Raw genomic sequence first — 15,907 nt, forward strand, 5'->3', positions numbered from 1 at the left:
GATAGAAGAAGGAGGATTGGGACTGGGTCCCAAGCTTTAGGAATAATCTAGTATGTAGGAAAAGTAGCAAAGCCTTCTATCAAGTCAGCACTACATTGTAGTATTTTTTCTGACATGCTACTAGTATCACACACTTTATTTTCTCAGAAATGGGCAACTGAAATATCATATGCAAGTGTTTTTATGTATGGTAATGCCATACTTAGCTGGTGGTGTTATACTTGACAACTTAAACCTGGATTGTGCATGCAGTACCTTACACATAATAAGTACTTAATGAATAACTAGTGAATCTAAGTAAGCCTCTTCTAAGAACCACAAATTCAGAAAGAAGCTGGATGTTTGTAGGAAAATTCCAAGCTCTATGAAAATAGGTGTCACAAAACACACATTCTTTACTCTAGGCAGTATTACTTACAGAACACATTTCCTTTTTCACATGCTCTGCAGTTACCTAGTTTCTTCTGGAAACACCCTTGGTTCTGAGCAGAGAGATGAACAGACATATGCTCTGGAACCTCAGAGAGAATTGGAAGTGCGGATTGGCCACAAGGTTGAGACAAAATAGTGATCAGAACAACAAAGAAACTAGCCTAATGTCTCAGAGTATGCCAGCAGTTGAAGCATAGCAGTTTAGGGGAATCCAGAGAAAAAATTAGCTGAGCCCTTTGCATCTTGGGAGTCTAAGGAAATTATTGAATTTATTGTGTATCATAGTAGAACAAGTGACCCTATTATGATTCTCTGTTATCAAGAAGAGGGTAAATTATACTAAATTATTGGTGTACTTTGAGGGGATAAAAGTAGAAAATAATGCACTGTAAAGCATTTTTTTATTACGATATAAAGTTTTGCATACTTAAAGACTATTTCAGTATCAGAGAGATTAGCAGATTCTTTTCTAAAGAGCAACATTTTCCCCCGATAGTAACAGAAACCTGGAATGTGGAAGGAGAGAAGAGAAAAAAGTATTAATGGTAAAGAAAATCTCTTGGGACTTTGCTAATAGATGATTTTGACAAGTTATTTCCAAGAATATTAAAAATATTTTACATGTAGGCTTGGGAACTTAAATACATAAAGTTTCATCATAATTCAGTTCAGTAAATTTGCTAAGAAAAATGTCTTACTTGTTTTGCATTCAGAATAATTTAAAGACTGAAAGCATACAGATTATTTTAAGGAGCTTCTGTAATTGCGTTGCTGGAAAATTATTAGTGAATTGATCATACTGGAAGGAAGAACCTTTGTAATATTTAATTGTGGATTTGGGGACTTTCTACAGTTTTCTCTGGATTCCTCTTATCATTCTCCAGGTCATCCTCTTTCCCTAAAATCCGGTGCATTAGAGTGTACTGTTAGCTTGAATTGCAAGTTTTTTCCTACACGTATCCATTTCTCATCAAAATACCATAGTCTAATCTCATCACACTCGTTTGTCTGGACCGCTGCCATAGTCTTCTAATTTATCTCTTGTAATCTTTTTCTCACTGGAGCCAGCAGACTCTTTTTTAATGTAAATAAGATCATGACACTGCCTTGTTCAAAACTATCCAATGACATTCTACCCCAAACCAGTCACAGAGTGCAAGGCCTTTCTTTTCTCACCCGTTCTCCACCTCTGCATTTCCTCTCCTGAACTGCCTGCCTCATTCATCACACTTCAGCCAGGCTGGCCTCGAATCTGCCACAGCTTGTTCCCACCCCAGGGCCTTTGTCCTTTTGGTTCTCCTCACCTGGAATACTCCACCTGCATCTTCACGTGCCTTGTTCCCTCACGTTCTCAACTCTTTGTTCAAATTTCACCTTCTCGGAGCTGCTTTCCCTGACCCTCTTTTTTTTTAAAGATTTTTTAAAATTGATTTTTAGAGAGAAAGGAAGGGAGAGGGAGAGAGACAGACAGAGGAACATCGATGTGAGAGCGAGACATCGATCAGCTGTCTCCTGCATGCCCCCTCCTGGGGACGGAGCCTGCAACCTTTCAGTGCATGGGACGATGCTTAACCAACTGAGCCACACCTGCCAAGGGCTCCCTGACCCTCTTGACCCTCTCTGTCCGCTTACTTTTCTTCCTGACACTGACCACCAGTTCAGTTTTCACTCCTTACTTATTATCTCCCCCATTGGAGTAAGCTCCATGAGGGTCTATTCTCTCTCTCTCTAGTGTGTTGGACATTGTCTGGCAAGTTGGAGGCACTCAGTAAACAGTCACGGAATTGATGAATGAATCAACTTTCATGGGCAGTTAGAGCAATTTTTTTCTTTAATGAGAAGGGTTTATTTACATAAGTACTAATAACTTCTTTTTACCACTATGATTAAAATGGGCAGTAAGTGGGGGGAAATCACCATTCTAGTCTGTGATTAGATTTTACTTTAGAAGCTGCGATTACTATTTAATTTTATAGCAGTCTAATTTCATATGTACCTATACTTATTATATGTGTATCTACCTTCTAGGGAAAATCTCATCGTGACCAACAGCTGCTGCTTCTGAAGAAACACCTAGAAAATAATTATAGGAGCAGAGATCGAAAATGGATTGTTTTATTTCCAGAAGGGGGCTTCCTCAGGAAGAGGCGAGAAACAAGTCAGGCATTTGCCAAGAAAAATAACTTGCCATTTCTTACACATGTCACTCTGCCAAGGATTGGAGCAACAAAAATTATTTTGAATGTACTTGTGGCACGACAGGAAAATGGAAGTCCAGCAGGAGGAGATGCTAAAGAATTAGGTATGATGGTGGTTAGCATTTTTTCCCTTTGTTGGAATTAAGGATTTTCTGGAGTTCTAGAAGATAATGTTCTTTTCTATATTTATAATTTTTTTCAAATAGAAATAATACTCAGGGAGAAGGTGAAATACAATTTTAAATGTTTCTATTTGCAAAGGTAGTTCATGCTTACAGTAATCCATTCAAATAATACAGAAATGCATGAAGTTAGAGGTGTCTGTCCTTTACCTCACCTATTCTTACTCCCGGTGATTCTCACTGCTACAGTAAAGGTTCCTGTAAATATATTCATATTTTTGTGTAAGTATTCCTGTGGTGTAGATTCCCAGAAGTAGAATAGCTAGAGTAAAAGACATAGGGAGAGAAGTGACTAATTTGTGAATCTAATCATAGATATGCAAATAAAAGTAGTAATGAAATATTTTTTTCACTTACCAAATTTAGACAGATTTTTTGTTTGTCTTTAATACAGAGAATGAATTTAATACAGTTTGGTAGTATTTAAGAACTTTAAAATGTTCAGTTATTCCACTGCAAAAAATACTGATCAAAAGGACATAATCTGAAATATTGTCAAAGAAGTTTATCACAGCATTATTTATAATAGCAAAAAAATTGGAAATAGCTTGAAGGGAGATGGGATAGGTAATTGTAAAATATCCATACAACAGAATACAACACAACCATTACAAATGATGTTTGTGGAGAATTGGTTTTGGCTTGGAAAAATACTTATGTTTTCTACTGTTAATGGAGTGGAAGGAACATACAACTCTGGTGAAAACAATCTGAGCCCAAAGATATAAACAATAAGGCAGTAGAAATTGAGTGAAAAGGAAGATTGCTTTTCTGAGTTGTAACATGATTTTTTTCTCATTTCTTAATACTTTTCTGTATTTTTTAAAAATAATGAGTATAGCCTGGCAGGGCATGGCTCAGCGGTTGAGCGTCACCCCAGGATCCAGGCGATCAGAGTTCGATTCCTGGTCAGGGCGCATGCCAGGGTTTTGGGCTCGATCTCCCGTCGGGGGCGTGCAGGAGGCAGCTGATCAATGACTCTCTCATCATTGATGTTTCTATCTCTCTCTCCCTCCCCTTCCTCTCTCTGAAATCAATAAAGATATATATATATTTTTAAAAAGAGTATATATTACTTTTATGGCCAGGAAAAAGTAAACCACACTCAAAGATGCAACTGCATATCTTGGAGATAGTGGTGAATTGTGAATATTTGCAGACAGTGTTTATGCCAACAGCATGAAGACTTGTTATGGGCGAGTTGAAGACACTATGACAATTTGGTGATAGAAGCTGAAAGAAACTCACTAGACCTATTTCCTTAGTAGCATTTTTTAATTTTTTAAAATATTCTTTAGACAAAGTAAAAATAGAACTAAGAGCCCTCAGAAATACCTATTTTTAAGTAACAATAAGGACCAGACATAGAAATAATGCCTGTGAGATTACACTGAGTTTTCCTTTTATTTGTTTTTTTTTTCTAAGCAACTACTTGGCAGTTAGCTCTCTTAATCTTTCATCATCTATTAAGAAGACAAATTGAAAAAGTCTTTTAATAGAAAAGGAACATTCAGAATAGCTTTGCTGCTAGAGAGACAGTGTGGCAATGTCAGCCAAGCCAAAGCTTAAAGGCAAAGGACTTCCAGATAGGATTTGTTGCACTAATTAAGACTGCTGTTTTTAAATAGTTTTACCCAGTCAATCTCCTGTGAAGTTTTAGATCTCGAATGTAGGGACAGTTTTCATACAAATTACACAAAGATGAAGAAAATTTTTTTTTTCCATGGGAACAAGACAACTACTTACAACCAAAGCAAAATAGTTTATTATTTATCTTACTTTAGTTAAAATTTTTACTCTGTTTAGGAAAAATCATAAATTCTGGAAAGTTGTATACCCAAAAACTATTTTATTTTACCATTGTTTTCTCTGTGTTTTGGTATTATGTATTTTATTTTATTGACTGTTCATATTAATTATTTAGTGTTCTATTTCATACAAACATACCATGTCTATGTGTCTGTTTTAATATGTAATCCATACACATACCAAAGTTAAGTTGTATATGATTAACTTTAAATGATTAGGTTTTCTTTGTTTATTGTATGATTTAATAGATATTAAACAACTCTGGTGATTTTTCCCCATGGTTTTATTATAATTTTTCAAACATACATAAAAATTAAAACATTGTTATAGTTAATACCCGTGAGCTGACCAACTAGATTCTGTAATTAACATTATACTGTAATTTGCTTTATCATATCTCTCTCCATCCTTCTGTCTATCCTTAGTCTGTCTTGTTTGTTTGTTTTTTAATGCATCTCAAAATAAGTTGCAGACATCAGTATACTTTACCCCTCAACATTTCAGCATGTACATCATGGGTAGCTTGTCAAAATGTGTTTTGTTACATAAACTCTGTTCCTTTAGCAGTATGTTATTAAAAACGTTTTTTTACTTATTTCTTTTATGGGCATTTTTCCCCCTTCAGGATGTTGTCTAAAAATTTTTAAGTATTTAAGGACAGTTTATAATTATTTGACATACAAAAGTAAAATATCATTGATTCCTATGCACATTTGGACTTGTGTTTGAAAGTAAGTTTTCTTTTTTAGGGATCTCAGATACCTCAGATAAAGGCTAGACCATTACGTGTTAAAGTCTGGCTATGCACATTGTGAAGATCCCCCTCTCAGTTCTCGCTCAACTTTGTACTCCATGCTGGCAGTAAAAACAGCATTTCCCCATTCCCTCTCACAGCAGTAGTTACCTGTTATACTGACCAAGGGCAAACAGGTTTATTGCTTTATTTGTATGTAACTCTTGCTACAATGGGAAGAGTTTTTTTGTTTGGTTCAAACAAGACCAACAATCATGTGTGTCAATAAATATGTTTACTTTTATTGCCTTATTCCAGTATTTATTAATGTCTCCCAGGTGTCACAAACCTTGGTGTTCATGCTATATTGTGTTATCTTTAATGGAGTTTTTGTTTGGTTTTGAGGTCTATTTTTCTTTTTTGTGATGTGATACTTTAATGTCTGACCTTTTCACAGGCCAGTTTTTATGAGCAATAAAATATAAATTAGACCTTGATAGTGCATAATTGTATTGAATACTTGAATGATACGTGTCCAATAAATAACAGTGCTGTTATTTGTTAATTTCTTTGAAGTCCATCTGTTTTATAATATAGGGGATGCTTAATTTTATTCTAAGTCCATCATATTGAACAGTAATACCAAAATTTATCCTGTTTTCTTAAAGCAGAAGGTATGTCAGTATGCTTTCTACTCCTCAAGTAACCTATACTATGTCATTTGTTGTAAATAATACAAAAATCGATCCAGTTTTAAGTCGCTTTTTTCTTTGTTCTCAGACAGCAAATCAAAAGGCCTCCAGTGGATAATAGATACAACCATAGCTTATCCCAAAGCTGAACCCATAGATATTCAAACCTGGATCCTTGGATACAGGAAACCGACAGTCACACATGTACATTACAGGTAAGAATTCTACATTAGTACTTAACATATATCCAACATAAAGTACTATCTCAGGACAGTGTGAATGTTTCAATATTAAATTATTAATCGATAATGAAAATGGTTGGCTCAAAATTATGATGTTGAATTTTTAATATGAAAATATCACTTGAAGAGTTATTTTCACTGAGTGACAGAAGTCTCTAAAAATTACATTCTAGAATCACTGATTACTCAATTGTCTGAAACGCTTCTGTAAAAATAATTAAAGGGCAGACATCAAGGATAAATATATATATACTCATTTGTGTTAAGTAGATTTGTATTACTAGAAAGAGAATTTGTCTTTAAATTGTTAAATCATAATATTTTCTAACTGATTAAATGGACAATTTAGCTATGACATATATTTTTTAATAGTTAATACTATGTCATTGGCGTAAACAACAGCAAAACATTTATTGAATATTCTGTGCTAGCTTTTTGAGATTTTTTAAATGTAGATTTCCTTTTTAAAAGTTTCATGTAAATGTGTGTAGATATTTATATCAAGGCATGATGCTGATAAGATCTGGATGGATTTGATCACTTTATAAGACATTTATCTTTACTCTTTTTTTCTGGTCAAAGATCTCAACCCAGGACAATTAAATTACAGAATGATCAGTTAGTCCTAAGGAAGATCAAAGAACAAAAACGATCAATTCAAGAGGAAAACTATTCACATTACATACCCTTTGAGAGTAGATAGGTAGCATATTTGTAAATCATCATATGGCTACACCATCAGAGTTTTACAAATATAAGCAGAGTTGGAATAATTTGAAAGTTAAAATTTTAAACTTAAATATTACAGTTTGGGTTTTTGATGTGTGAGTAGTGAGTATAAAATATAATCGATTCTGCTGTGTGACTTTACATTGCTGAATTATGTTCATGTTTAAAGTAATTTTTTTTACTTTAAATAATTTTTTATTTTTCAATTACAATTAACATATAATGTTAGTTTCAGGTATATAACCCAGTGAATTAGACATTATATAACTTACTAAATTATCATCCTGATAAATCTCATACCCATCTAACACCATACATAGTTATTACGATATTATTGACTATAATCCTTATGTTGTACTTTACGTCCCTGTTACTATTCTGTAACTACCAGTTGGTACTTCTTAATTGTTTCACTTTTTTCACTCATCTTCCCAAACTCCCTCCCATTTGGTAATCATCAGAATGTTCTATGTATCTATGAGTCTGTTTCTATTCTGTGTGTTTATTTTGTTTCTTAGATTCAATTTTGATAGATATGTATTTATTGCCATTTAATTATTCTTTTTTTTTTTAATCCTCACCGACGAATATTTTTTCCATTGCATTTCAGAGAGAGTGGAAGGGAGGGAGGGAGAGGGGAGAGAGAGAGAGAAACATCAGTGTGAGAGAGACACATTGATTGTGTGCCTTCTGCACGAGCCCCGACTGGGGCTGGGGATTGAACTTACATCACCGGGAAGTGAACCCAAGACCCTTCAGTGGGTGAGCTGACACTTTACCTGGTGAGCCACACTGGCCAGGGCTGATTATTCATTTTTTATTTGATTTTTGAGAAAGGAAGAGAGAGAGAAAAAAAAACATTGATGAGAGAAACATTGATCAGTTGCCTCTGTACATGTCCAGACCAGGGATTGAATCCGAAACCTGGGTATGTACCCTGACTGGGAATCAAACCTCTCTACCTTTTGGTTTACAGGTTCACACTCCAGCCAACTGAGCCACATTGGCCAGGGCTATGATTCATATTTTTTATATATATTTTTTTCTTCTTCTTAAAGACCCTTTAACGTTTCATGTAATACTGGTTTGGTGGTGATTAACTCCTTTAGATTTTTCTTGTCTGGGAAGCTCTTTATCTGTCCTTTGATTATAAATGATAGCTTTGCTGGATAGAGTAATCTTGGTTGTAGGTCCTTGCTTTTCATCACTTTATTTCTTGCCTCTTCTGGTCCACAATGTTTCCATTGGAAAATCAGCTGACAGTCTTATGGGAGCTCCTTTGTAGATAACCAACTGCTTTTTTCTTGCTGCTTAATTTTAAGACTCTCTTTGTTTTTAACATTTAGCATTTTAATTATAATGTATCTCGGTGTGGGCCTCTTCAGGTTCATCTTGTTTGGGACTCTGCGCTTCCTGGACTTGTATGTCTATTTCCTTCACCATGTAAGGGAAGTTTTTCATCACTAGTTTTGCAAGTAGGTTATCAATTCCTTGCTCTCTCTCTTCTTTTGGCAACCCCATGATGTGAATGTTGGTACACGTGAAGGTGTCCTAGAGGCTCCTTTCATTGTCCTCGTTTTTTAAAAATTCTTTTTTCTTTTTGCTATTGTGATTGGGTATGTTCTGTTTCCTTATCTTCCAAATCTCTGATTTGATCCTCTGCTTCATCTACTCCATTGATTGCCTATAACGTACTCTTCATTTCAGTTAATATAATCTTCATTTCTGACTGATTCTTTTTTATATTTTCTGTCTCCATTTTTATGTTTCCTATCTCTTTGTTGAAGTTCTCACTAAGTTCATCTACTCTTCCCCTCAGTTCATTGAGCATCCTTATAACAAGTGTTTTGAACTCTGCATCTAGTAGATTGTTTGTCTCCATTTTGTTTAGTTCTTTTTATGGGGTTTTGCTCTGTTATTTTGTTACCAGATGGGGACCAGGCTAGAGCAGGTCTCCTTCAGGCCAGCTGGTGGTGTGTGGGTTCTTGACTTTGTCCAGGAAAGATTTCACAAGACGAGTCCAGGTGATTTTGAGAGTACATTTATTAAAGCTGGACAAGGAAGGGCTTAGGATAGAAGAAGCAATAGGAGAGAGCCTAGGTGGTGCTGCTTTGACTGTCTAGAAATGTTATAGGAAAGAAATGAGCCAAGACAGGGCTGTTATTGACTCACTGAAAAATCAGAGAAAGGGGCCTTGGAGACAGGTTCAGAGGTTTTGCTGCCCGCTGTTCCCCTGGTTGCAAGTCCCATGGGAGCCCCCAGAGTTTAAAAAAAAAAGTACCCAAAGAAGGGCATGGGCATGCTACAAGGGGGTGGGCCCTTGTCCTTTGTTTTGAGGGCCTTTATCTGTCTTCTGCAGGCTGGAATCCTAGGAGAGATATCCAGGAGGGTCTCAGCAGAATATTCCTTAGCTTTCCAAATGAGTCCTTTAATATGTTGATATACCAAAATGAGCACATAGAGGGACTGGTATAATTTTCTGTTTCATCTTCAAAGAATGTCATTGAAGAGGGCCTGGGACTGCCCCCAGCAAGGTCTGGAATGTGTAAACTATTTGCTTCTAAGTGTCCTTTTTTAGGGAAGATAAGACCTTGAGTTTATTATCTGGTTGTAAAGTACTCAACCAGTTTGTTCAGCTCTCTCAGTTTCCCCACTCCACTTGCCAAGGAAATTTCCTAGCTTCTTACTAACCTGCCTCACTTTCATTTGGGACTGCCTCTTTGTCTCCTCATTTTGGTGGCTTCCCTGTGTTTGTTTCTATGTATTAGGTAGAGCTTATACATCTCCCAAGCTTGGTAGAGTGGCCTTATGTAGTAGGTGTCTTATAGGGTCCAGTGGCACAGCCTCTCCAATCACTCAAGCTGGGCACCCCAGGTGTGCCCCACCCCTGTGTGGGCTGTGTACACCCTCCTGTTGTAGTTAGCTTTGATTGCTGTTTGCATGTCAGTGAGAAAGATTTACCCCCAAGCCATCAGCTGCAAGGACTGGCTGCAACTACAGTGGAGGATCAGCTATACAGGAGCCCACCCCGTGGAGCAGGACCTCACTTCAGCAGGGCTCTGGTGCCTGCTGAGTTCGCTACTTGTGTGTGTCACTTGTGGAGGTAGTTGGGTGGTGCTTCGAAGTGGTCTGAAGCTGTCTACTGAGTGCATTGGCTCTGGGGCCTCCTGGGAGGTACAAAACAATGTCAGCCACCACCTGTGTTCTGCCTAGGGCCACCTGGCATGGGCTACAAAGCGATCTGTAGATGGCTGCTACTTGTGCTGGGCGTGGATGTGCTCAGGAGAGGCCACACTGCAAACCAAGCCAGCTACAGCTAGTTCTGGGCCTGGGGCCACTTAGCCAGAGGTATAGGGCATGATGAAACCAGAGGCTGCTTGTCTGAGAGATTTTAGGAGAGTCCAAAGTATGAGTCAAGAATGGCCGTTTTTATGGAAAAGCCACTGAAAACAGCTTGGGTTGGACCTGCAATTTGGGTGGGGCATGGTCTCAGGGTGTCTCGAACAGTGTTAGCCTGGTTGATGGGGACACAGATATGGAACCCATCTGCCAGCTCTGTGGGGGAAGGGTCAGAAAAGGAACAATGGCCTCTGCCAGCACTTCTGTCTGGGAAGGAGCTGCCCCTCCAGCTCTCGCCATGATGCCAGACCAGTTTAGTTCCTCCCCGTATGTCCCTGGTGCCTTTCCAGCTGCTGCCCCAGCACTGGAGCTCAGAGCAAGTGAGTCCGAGTAGGCACTTCACAAATATAACGTACTATTATTAAGATATATAAAGTGTGTATGGATGATTGCTAAATCCAGTATTAGTAAAGGAGCCTTCCCTATAGATCAGATGTAAGCCACAACTACATTATTGATCTTTTTTAAAAGTAAAGCTTGTTTTAAAAGAGGAACTAAAGGTTTAACTCTGGGAAACATTTGAAGGGAATGAGTTTTCCTCCCCCTCTCCCTTTTGTATTCCTGTAATACTGGAAGGCAGCTTCTTCCTATTTAAGAAGTAATGGGCTCGGTGTGCTGCTGTTAAGGAGTTAATAGGAAAATTAAACATCATTAGATTTTAATCACAGGGACACAGTGTTCATAGGGATAAAAGCAAAAGTAAGCCTGTCCTTCATATAAATCTCTGCTTCACTCCGAATTAGGACAGTGAGTTAGAGAAGCTGATTGTGTTATGCAGAAGAAGCTTATATTTTCATTGTTGAAATCTTGAAAAAATATGTAGCCATAAGTGTAGTGGCATAGATAGATTGCCAGAAGCAGAAGTATTGCTTTCATGTATAATTTGGTTGGGACTTTGGTTCCTTTGGGAAAGGCATTCAATTAGAGACTTCGGGCAAGAATTTATTTTCAGTTTTGAGGGGAAGTTAATTCAGAAAAGGAATAGTTAATGTTTTTGTTTTTAAAAATATATCTTTATTGATTTCAGAGAGAGGAAAGGAGAGGGAGAGAGAGAGATAGAAACATCAATGATGAGAGAGTCATTGATCAGCTGCAGCCCGCAACCCGGGCATGTGCCCTGACTGGGAATCGAACCCTGATCGCCTGGATCCTAGGTTAACACTTTAACCACTAAGCCACACCTGTCTGGGCAATAGTTAATGTTTTTTAAGAAACTATACTCACTAGCAAGAATAGGCAATGGTAACATTTTGATATATTTATCTCAGGACATTTTTATTAATAAAAGAAATAAAGCATTTCTAGTAAAGTTCCCATTGTTCCCCTTCCCAGTTCCATACCCCTTCCCTCCTGCCCTTGAAGCCACTACCATCATAAATTTGGTGTGAATTCTCCCTGTCCTTATACTTTTATTATACAGATATATTTATAATATATTGTTTTGTATGTTTTTAAATATAGATATAACCATACATGGTTATATCATCTTGTAACATTTATTTTTCCACTCTATTATTTTCTAGATCTTTTTATTTTTACATTTATGACTCCCTTTCCTTAATTTGTACTATAAACACTATTTAACTATTCTAGTCCCACTATATGATTGTCATACCTTATCTGTTCATTCTGTTATTGTTGGTTACATATTTTCTCAGTCTTTTTGCTATTATAATAAGTAATATTGCAGTGAACATTCTTATGCCTATTTCACTAAGCATATACTTACAAATGAGAGTTAAAGTAGGGTATGTGTATGCCTAGCAGTGGAATTGCTAGATCATAGGTTGTATGTATTTTCACCTTTACTGGATATGGTCAAATAGTTTTTAAAGTGGCTGTATCAGATTACAGTCTCATTAGCAGTATAGTAAAAGACCACCTCTCCCTACATCTGTGTCAAAGTCATCACCTTCGATTTTTGCAAATTTGATTGGTTTGAAATGGTATGTCATTAGTTAGGCCTAGAGTATGTCATTAGTTAGGCCTGTGCTACAACTGATATAAAAATGCACTGCTATGAAATATAAGAAGCAGAGGGTTAAGGTACCGTCTTCATCGAAAAATTCAAGTGATCACAATTGGGAATCATAATGGTTTACTGATTGATGTCTGTCTTCCCTGTTTAGAATGTAACCTTCCTGAGAGCAGATACTTTGCCTATCTTGTTAACAGTTATATTCTAGAACAGTACTGGGATATAGTAGAAACACAATACTAACTGAATGTATGAATATTAAAAGTTCATGCTGTCTGGACATTCACTGTCCAGTGATAACAGCCACTAGTAGTTACATGTGGCTATTGAGCACTTAAAATGTGGCTAGTCTGATATGAGATGTACTGTGAGTATAAAATACACACTGGATTTCAGAGACTAATAAGAAATAGGAATGTAAAAGATTTCATTAATAATTTTTGTTGATGACATGTTGAAATGATATTTTAGATTTGGGGGTGGTTAAAGGATTGAATTTCTTTAATGTAATTAGAGAAATAACAGGAGGCCAAGAAGTCCCATCATCCGCTGTCTGTAAGCTGGAGAACCAGGAAAGCCAGTGGTATAAGTTAGTCTGAGTTCCAGCTCTCTGAAGGGGTGGGGGAGATAAGGCAATGGTATAAGCCTCTATCTGAGTCTGAAAGCCCAAGAACCAGGAACACCAGTGTCCTTTGGGCATAAGGTGGGTATCTTAGGTTAAACAGAGAGAGTGGGTGGTAGGCCCTTCTTCCACCTTTCTGTTGTATTCAGGTCCTCAGGGGATTGGGTGATGCCCACCTGCTTTGGTGAGGGTGATCTTTACTCAGTCTAGTGATTTGAATGCTAATCTTCCAGAGACAGCCTCACAGATCCACCCAGAAATAATGTTTTACCAGATATTTGGGCATCCCTTAGCCTAGTCAAGTTGACACATAAAGTTAACCATCATGGGAGTCTCTACATAGAACCTCCAAGAAACTAAGTTCACCATCTATCTATCGAGTCAGCAATCTTGACATAAAACCATTACAGAACAATCAATGGTATCCCTTTGTCCTGGCAATAAAAAGAAAATGTAATTTAAAAAAAATACTACTCTTAGAAGCAAGAAGACTATAAAGTACCTGCCAATAAAACTTAAAAAAATATAGAAGAATTCTACGAACAAAAGCAAACTTTATTGAAGAATATAAAAGACCTTGAAAATAAGTGGAAAGAGATTACTGTGTTTGTTCATAGAGAGGAAGATTCAAAATTATAAAGTCAGCTCTCCCAAATTAATCTATAAATTTAATATAATTTGAATTACAGTATATCCAAGAGGATGTAGACTCAGAGTCCAGGAGGGTTTCTCTGGAAACTTGACAAAATGGTTTTAAAATTTATTTGAGAGTAATGAAAAATGAATAGCTGAAACAGTTTTGAAGATGAATGAAACAGAGGGATACTTCCTAGTAGATATCAAGGCTTAATGTGATTAGAACAGCGTAATATGAGGGCAGGGCCAGATCAATGGAAAGATCAGAAAACCCAGATTTATTTGGGAACTTGATGAGTAGGCATCACATATCAGTGGAGAAAGAGTGAACTAGTCAATAAATGAAATGGTTTGGGACCATAATTCTACATATGAGGAAGCATAATACTGACATTTCACCCTTTACCATATCCCAATATAAATTCTAGGTAGGTTTTTATCTCAACGTCAATAATGAGACTCTAAAGTATTGAAAGAAAATATAGGAAACTCTTAATGTTCTCACAGTAGGGTAGACCTTCCTCATGACACAAACATCCTAAGTCATAAATCATGAAGGAAAAATACAAATTTGACTGCATCAAAATTACAAACTGGAGTATGCAAAAGACAGCATAAACAAAGTTAAGATGTTTGAAATGCACATAGCAAGGATTCACATTGAGTATACATGTAAAGAGTTTCTACAGATCAATAATTATTGATATCAAGTATTGGTGAGGTTGTAGAGAAAATGAAACACAAATTGGTGGAGCCAATTTGAAGAACAATTTGGCAGTATTTTAAGTTCTTCCTCTATGACATAACAGTTCTCCTTGGGACTACACATGCCAGAGAAAGACAAGGATATTAGTATAGCATTTTTTGTAAGAGTAAAAAATTGGAAACAACTTAAATATCCATCAGTAGAGAAATGGCTCAATAAAATGTACATTCTCCTAAGGAATATACTAAACCGAATTTTATGTCTGACTGCTTGAGATCTTTAGTGGGATGTCTATAGTCATCTCTCAAACGAAACTATGGATTTTCCTAAAAATATATACTCCACATAGCTTTCCCCATCTAATTATTGATAGCTACTTCATTCTTCCAGTTACTCAGGTAAAAAACCTTGGCGCCTCTCTTTCTCTCACATCTCAGGCAGTAAGTCCTTTTGGTTCTGCACTCAAATATGCATCCTGGACCCGACTGCTGATTTTCACCTTGGTCCTGGCCACCATCACCTGTGCTCAGCTCCTAGATGGCTATATAACCTGATCGGTCACTCTGTTTTTACCTTTGGCCCTCTTAGTGTCTCTTTCCAGAGTGGTCTTGTGAAAATCTGAGTCAGATCATGTCAGTCTTAGTTAAGTTCAGAATCCCATAATGTCTTTACCCATCTAAAAAGCCAGGAGCCTTACAGTGGTGTCTAAGGCCCTGCTTGGCTGCTCCTGCCCTCTGACCTCGTCTGCGGCTGCTTGGCCACCCTGCCTTCCTTGCTGAACATGCCAGTTATGTTTCTACGTCAGGGTCTTTTTACTTGCCTTTTCCGCTTCCTCCAAAAGTCTTCCCTTGGAAAACAATGCATGACAGTGGACTCAGGATGATTTTCTAATTATATTTCTTATAGTTGATAGTTGTAAAGGTGATATTCAAAGTCCATCCCATTGAAGTAGTGTCATTTTTTAGACACCAGAATTAAGTTCTGATAAACACAATAAACGAGAGATTATATTAAGATATGTGTTTTTTTACATATTAACACCTCTGAAATAAGGAGGGATCTTGATATCAGTATAATACAGCATTAGTTATTATTTAATTGGATATTTGGCCTATAGCACCTCAAACAAACCAAAGTCCAAAAAGTAATTGCTCCCTCTCTCCTACCCCCTCCCAAAAGGAACAGTGACTGCCATGTAGTTGGTAACTGTTTACTGTGAATGCCTCTGGGGGAGGGATCTTGTTTTTCATTGTACTATTTGGATTTTTCATAATGTGAATGTATTCCATTTTTATTTTTAATATATCTTTATTGATTTCAGAGAGAGGAAAGGAGAGGGAGAGAGAGAGATAGAAACATCAATGATGAGAGAGTCATTGATCTACCGCCCCCTGCATGCCCCCGACTGGGGATCGAGCCCACAACCCGGGCATGTGCCCTGACCGGGAATCGAACCCCGATCGCCTGGATTCTAGGTCAACGCTCATCTGCCAAGCCACACCCAGCCAGGCTGTATTCTTCAATTTTAAAAATTGAAAATAGAAAATGC

At 37.1% G+C, this 15,907-nt stretch overlaps 1 protein-coding gene across 3 annotated transcripts in view; it reads left to right on the forward strand.

The window, feature by feature from the left end:
* The window catches only part of LPGAT1 (lysophosphatidylglycerol acyltransferase 1), a 64,172-nt gene that overhangs the window by 27,051 nt on the left and 21,214 nt on the right, over positions 1-15,907 (forward strand). For all 3 annotated transcript variants that reach the window (XM_016215195.2, XM_087828011.1, XM_087828010.1), the window contains exons 5-6: positions 2,461-2,734; positions 6,135-6,261. In XM_016215195.2, coding sequence (XP_016070681.2) covers positions 2,461-2,734; positions 6,135-6,261 — 401 coding nt within the window. The remainder of the gene's footprint in view (positions 1-2,460; positions 2,735-6,134; positions 6,262-15,907) is intronic.

The sequence above is a fragment of the Miniopterus natalensis genome, chromosome 19 (genome assembly GCF_054644295.1).
Source record: "Miniopterus natalensis isolate mMinNat1 chromosome 19, mMinNat1.hap1, whole genome shotgun sequence".
Lineage (NCBI taxonomy): Eukaryota > Metazoa > Chordata > Mammalia > Chiroptera > Miniopteridae > Miniopterus > Miniopterus natalensis.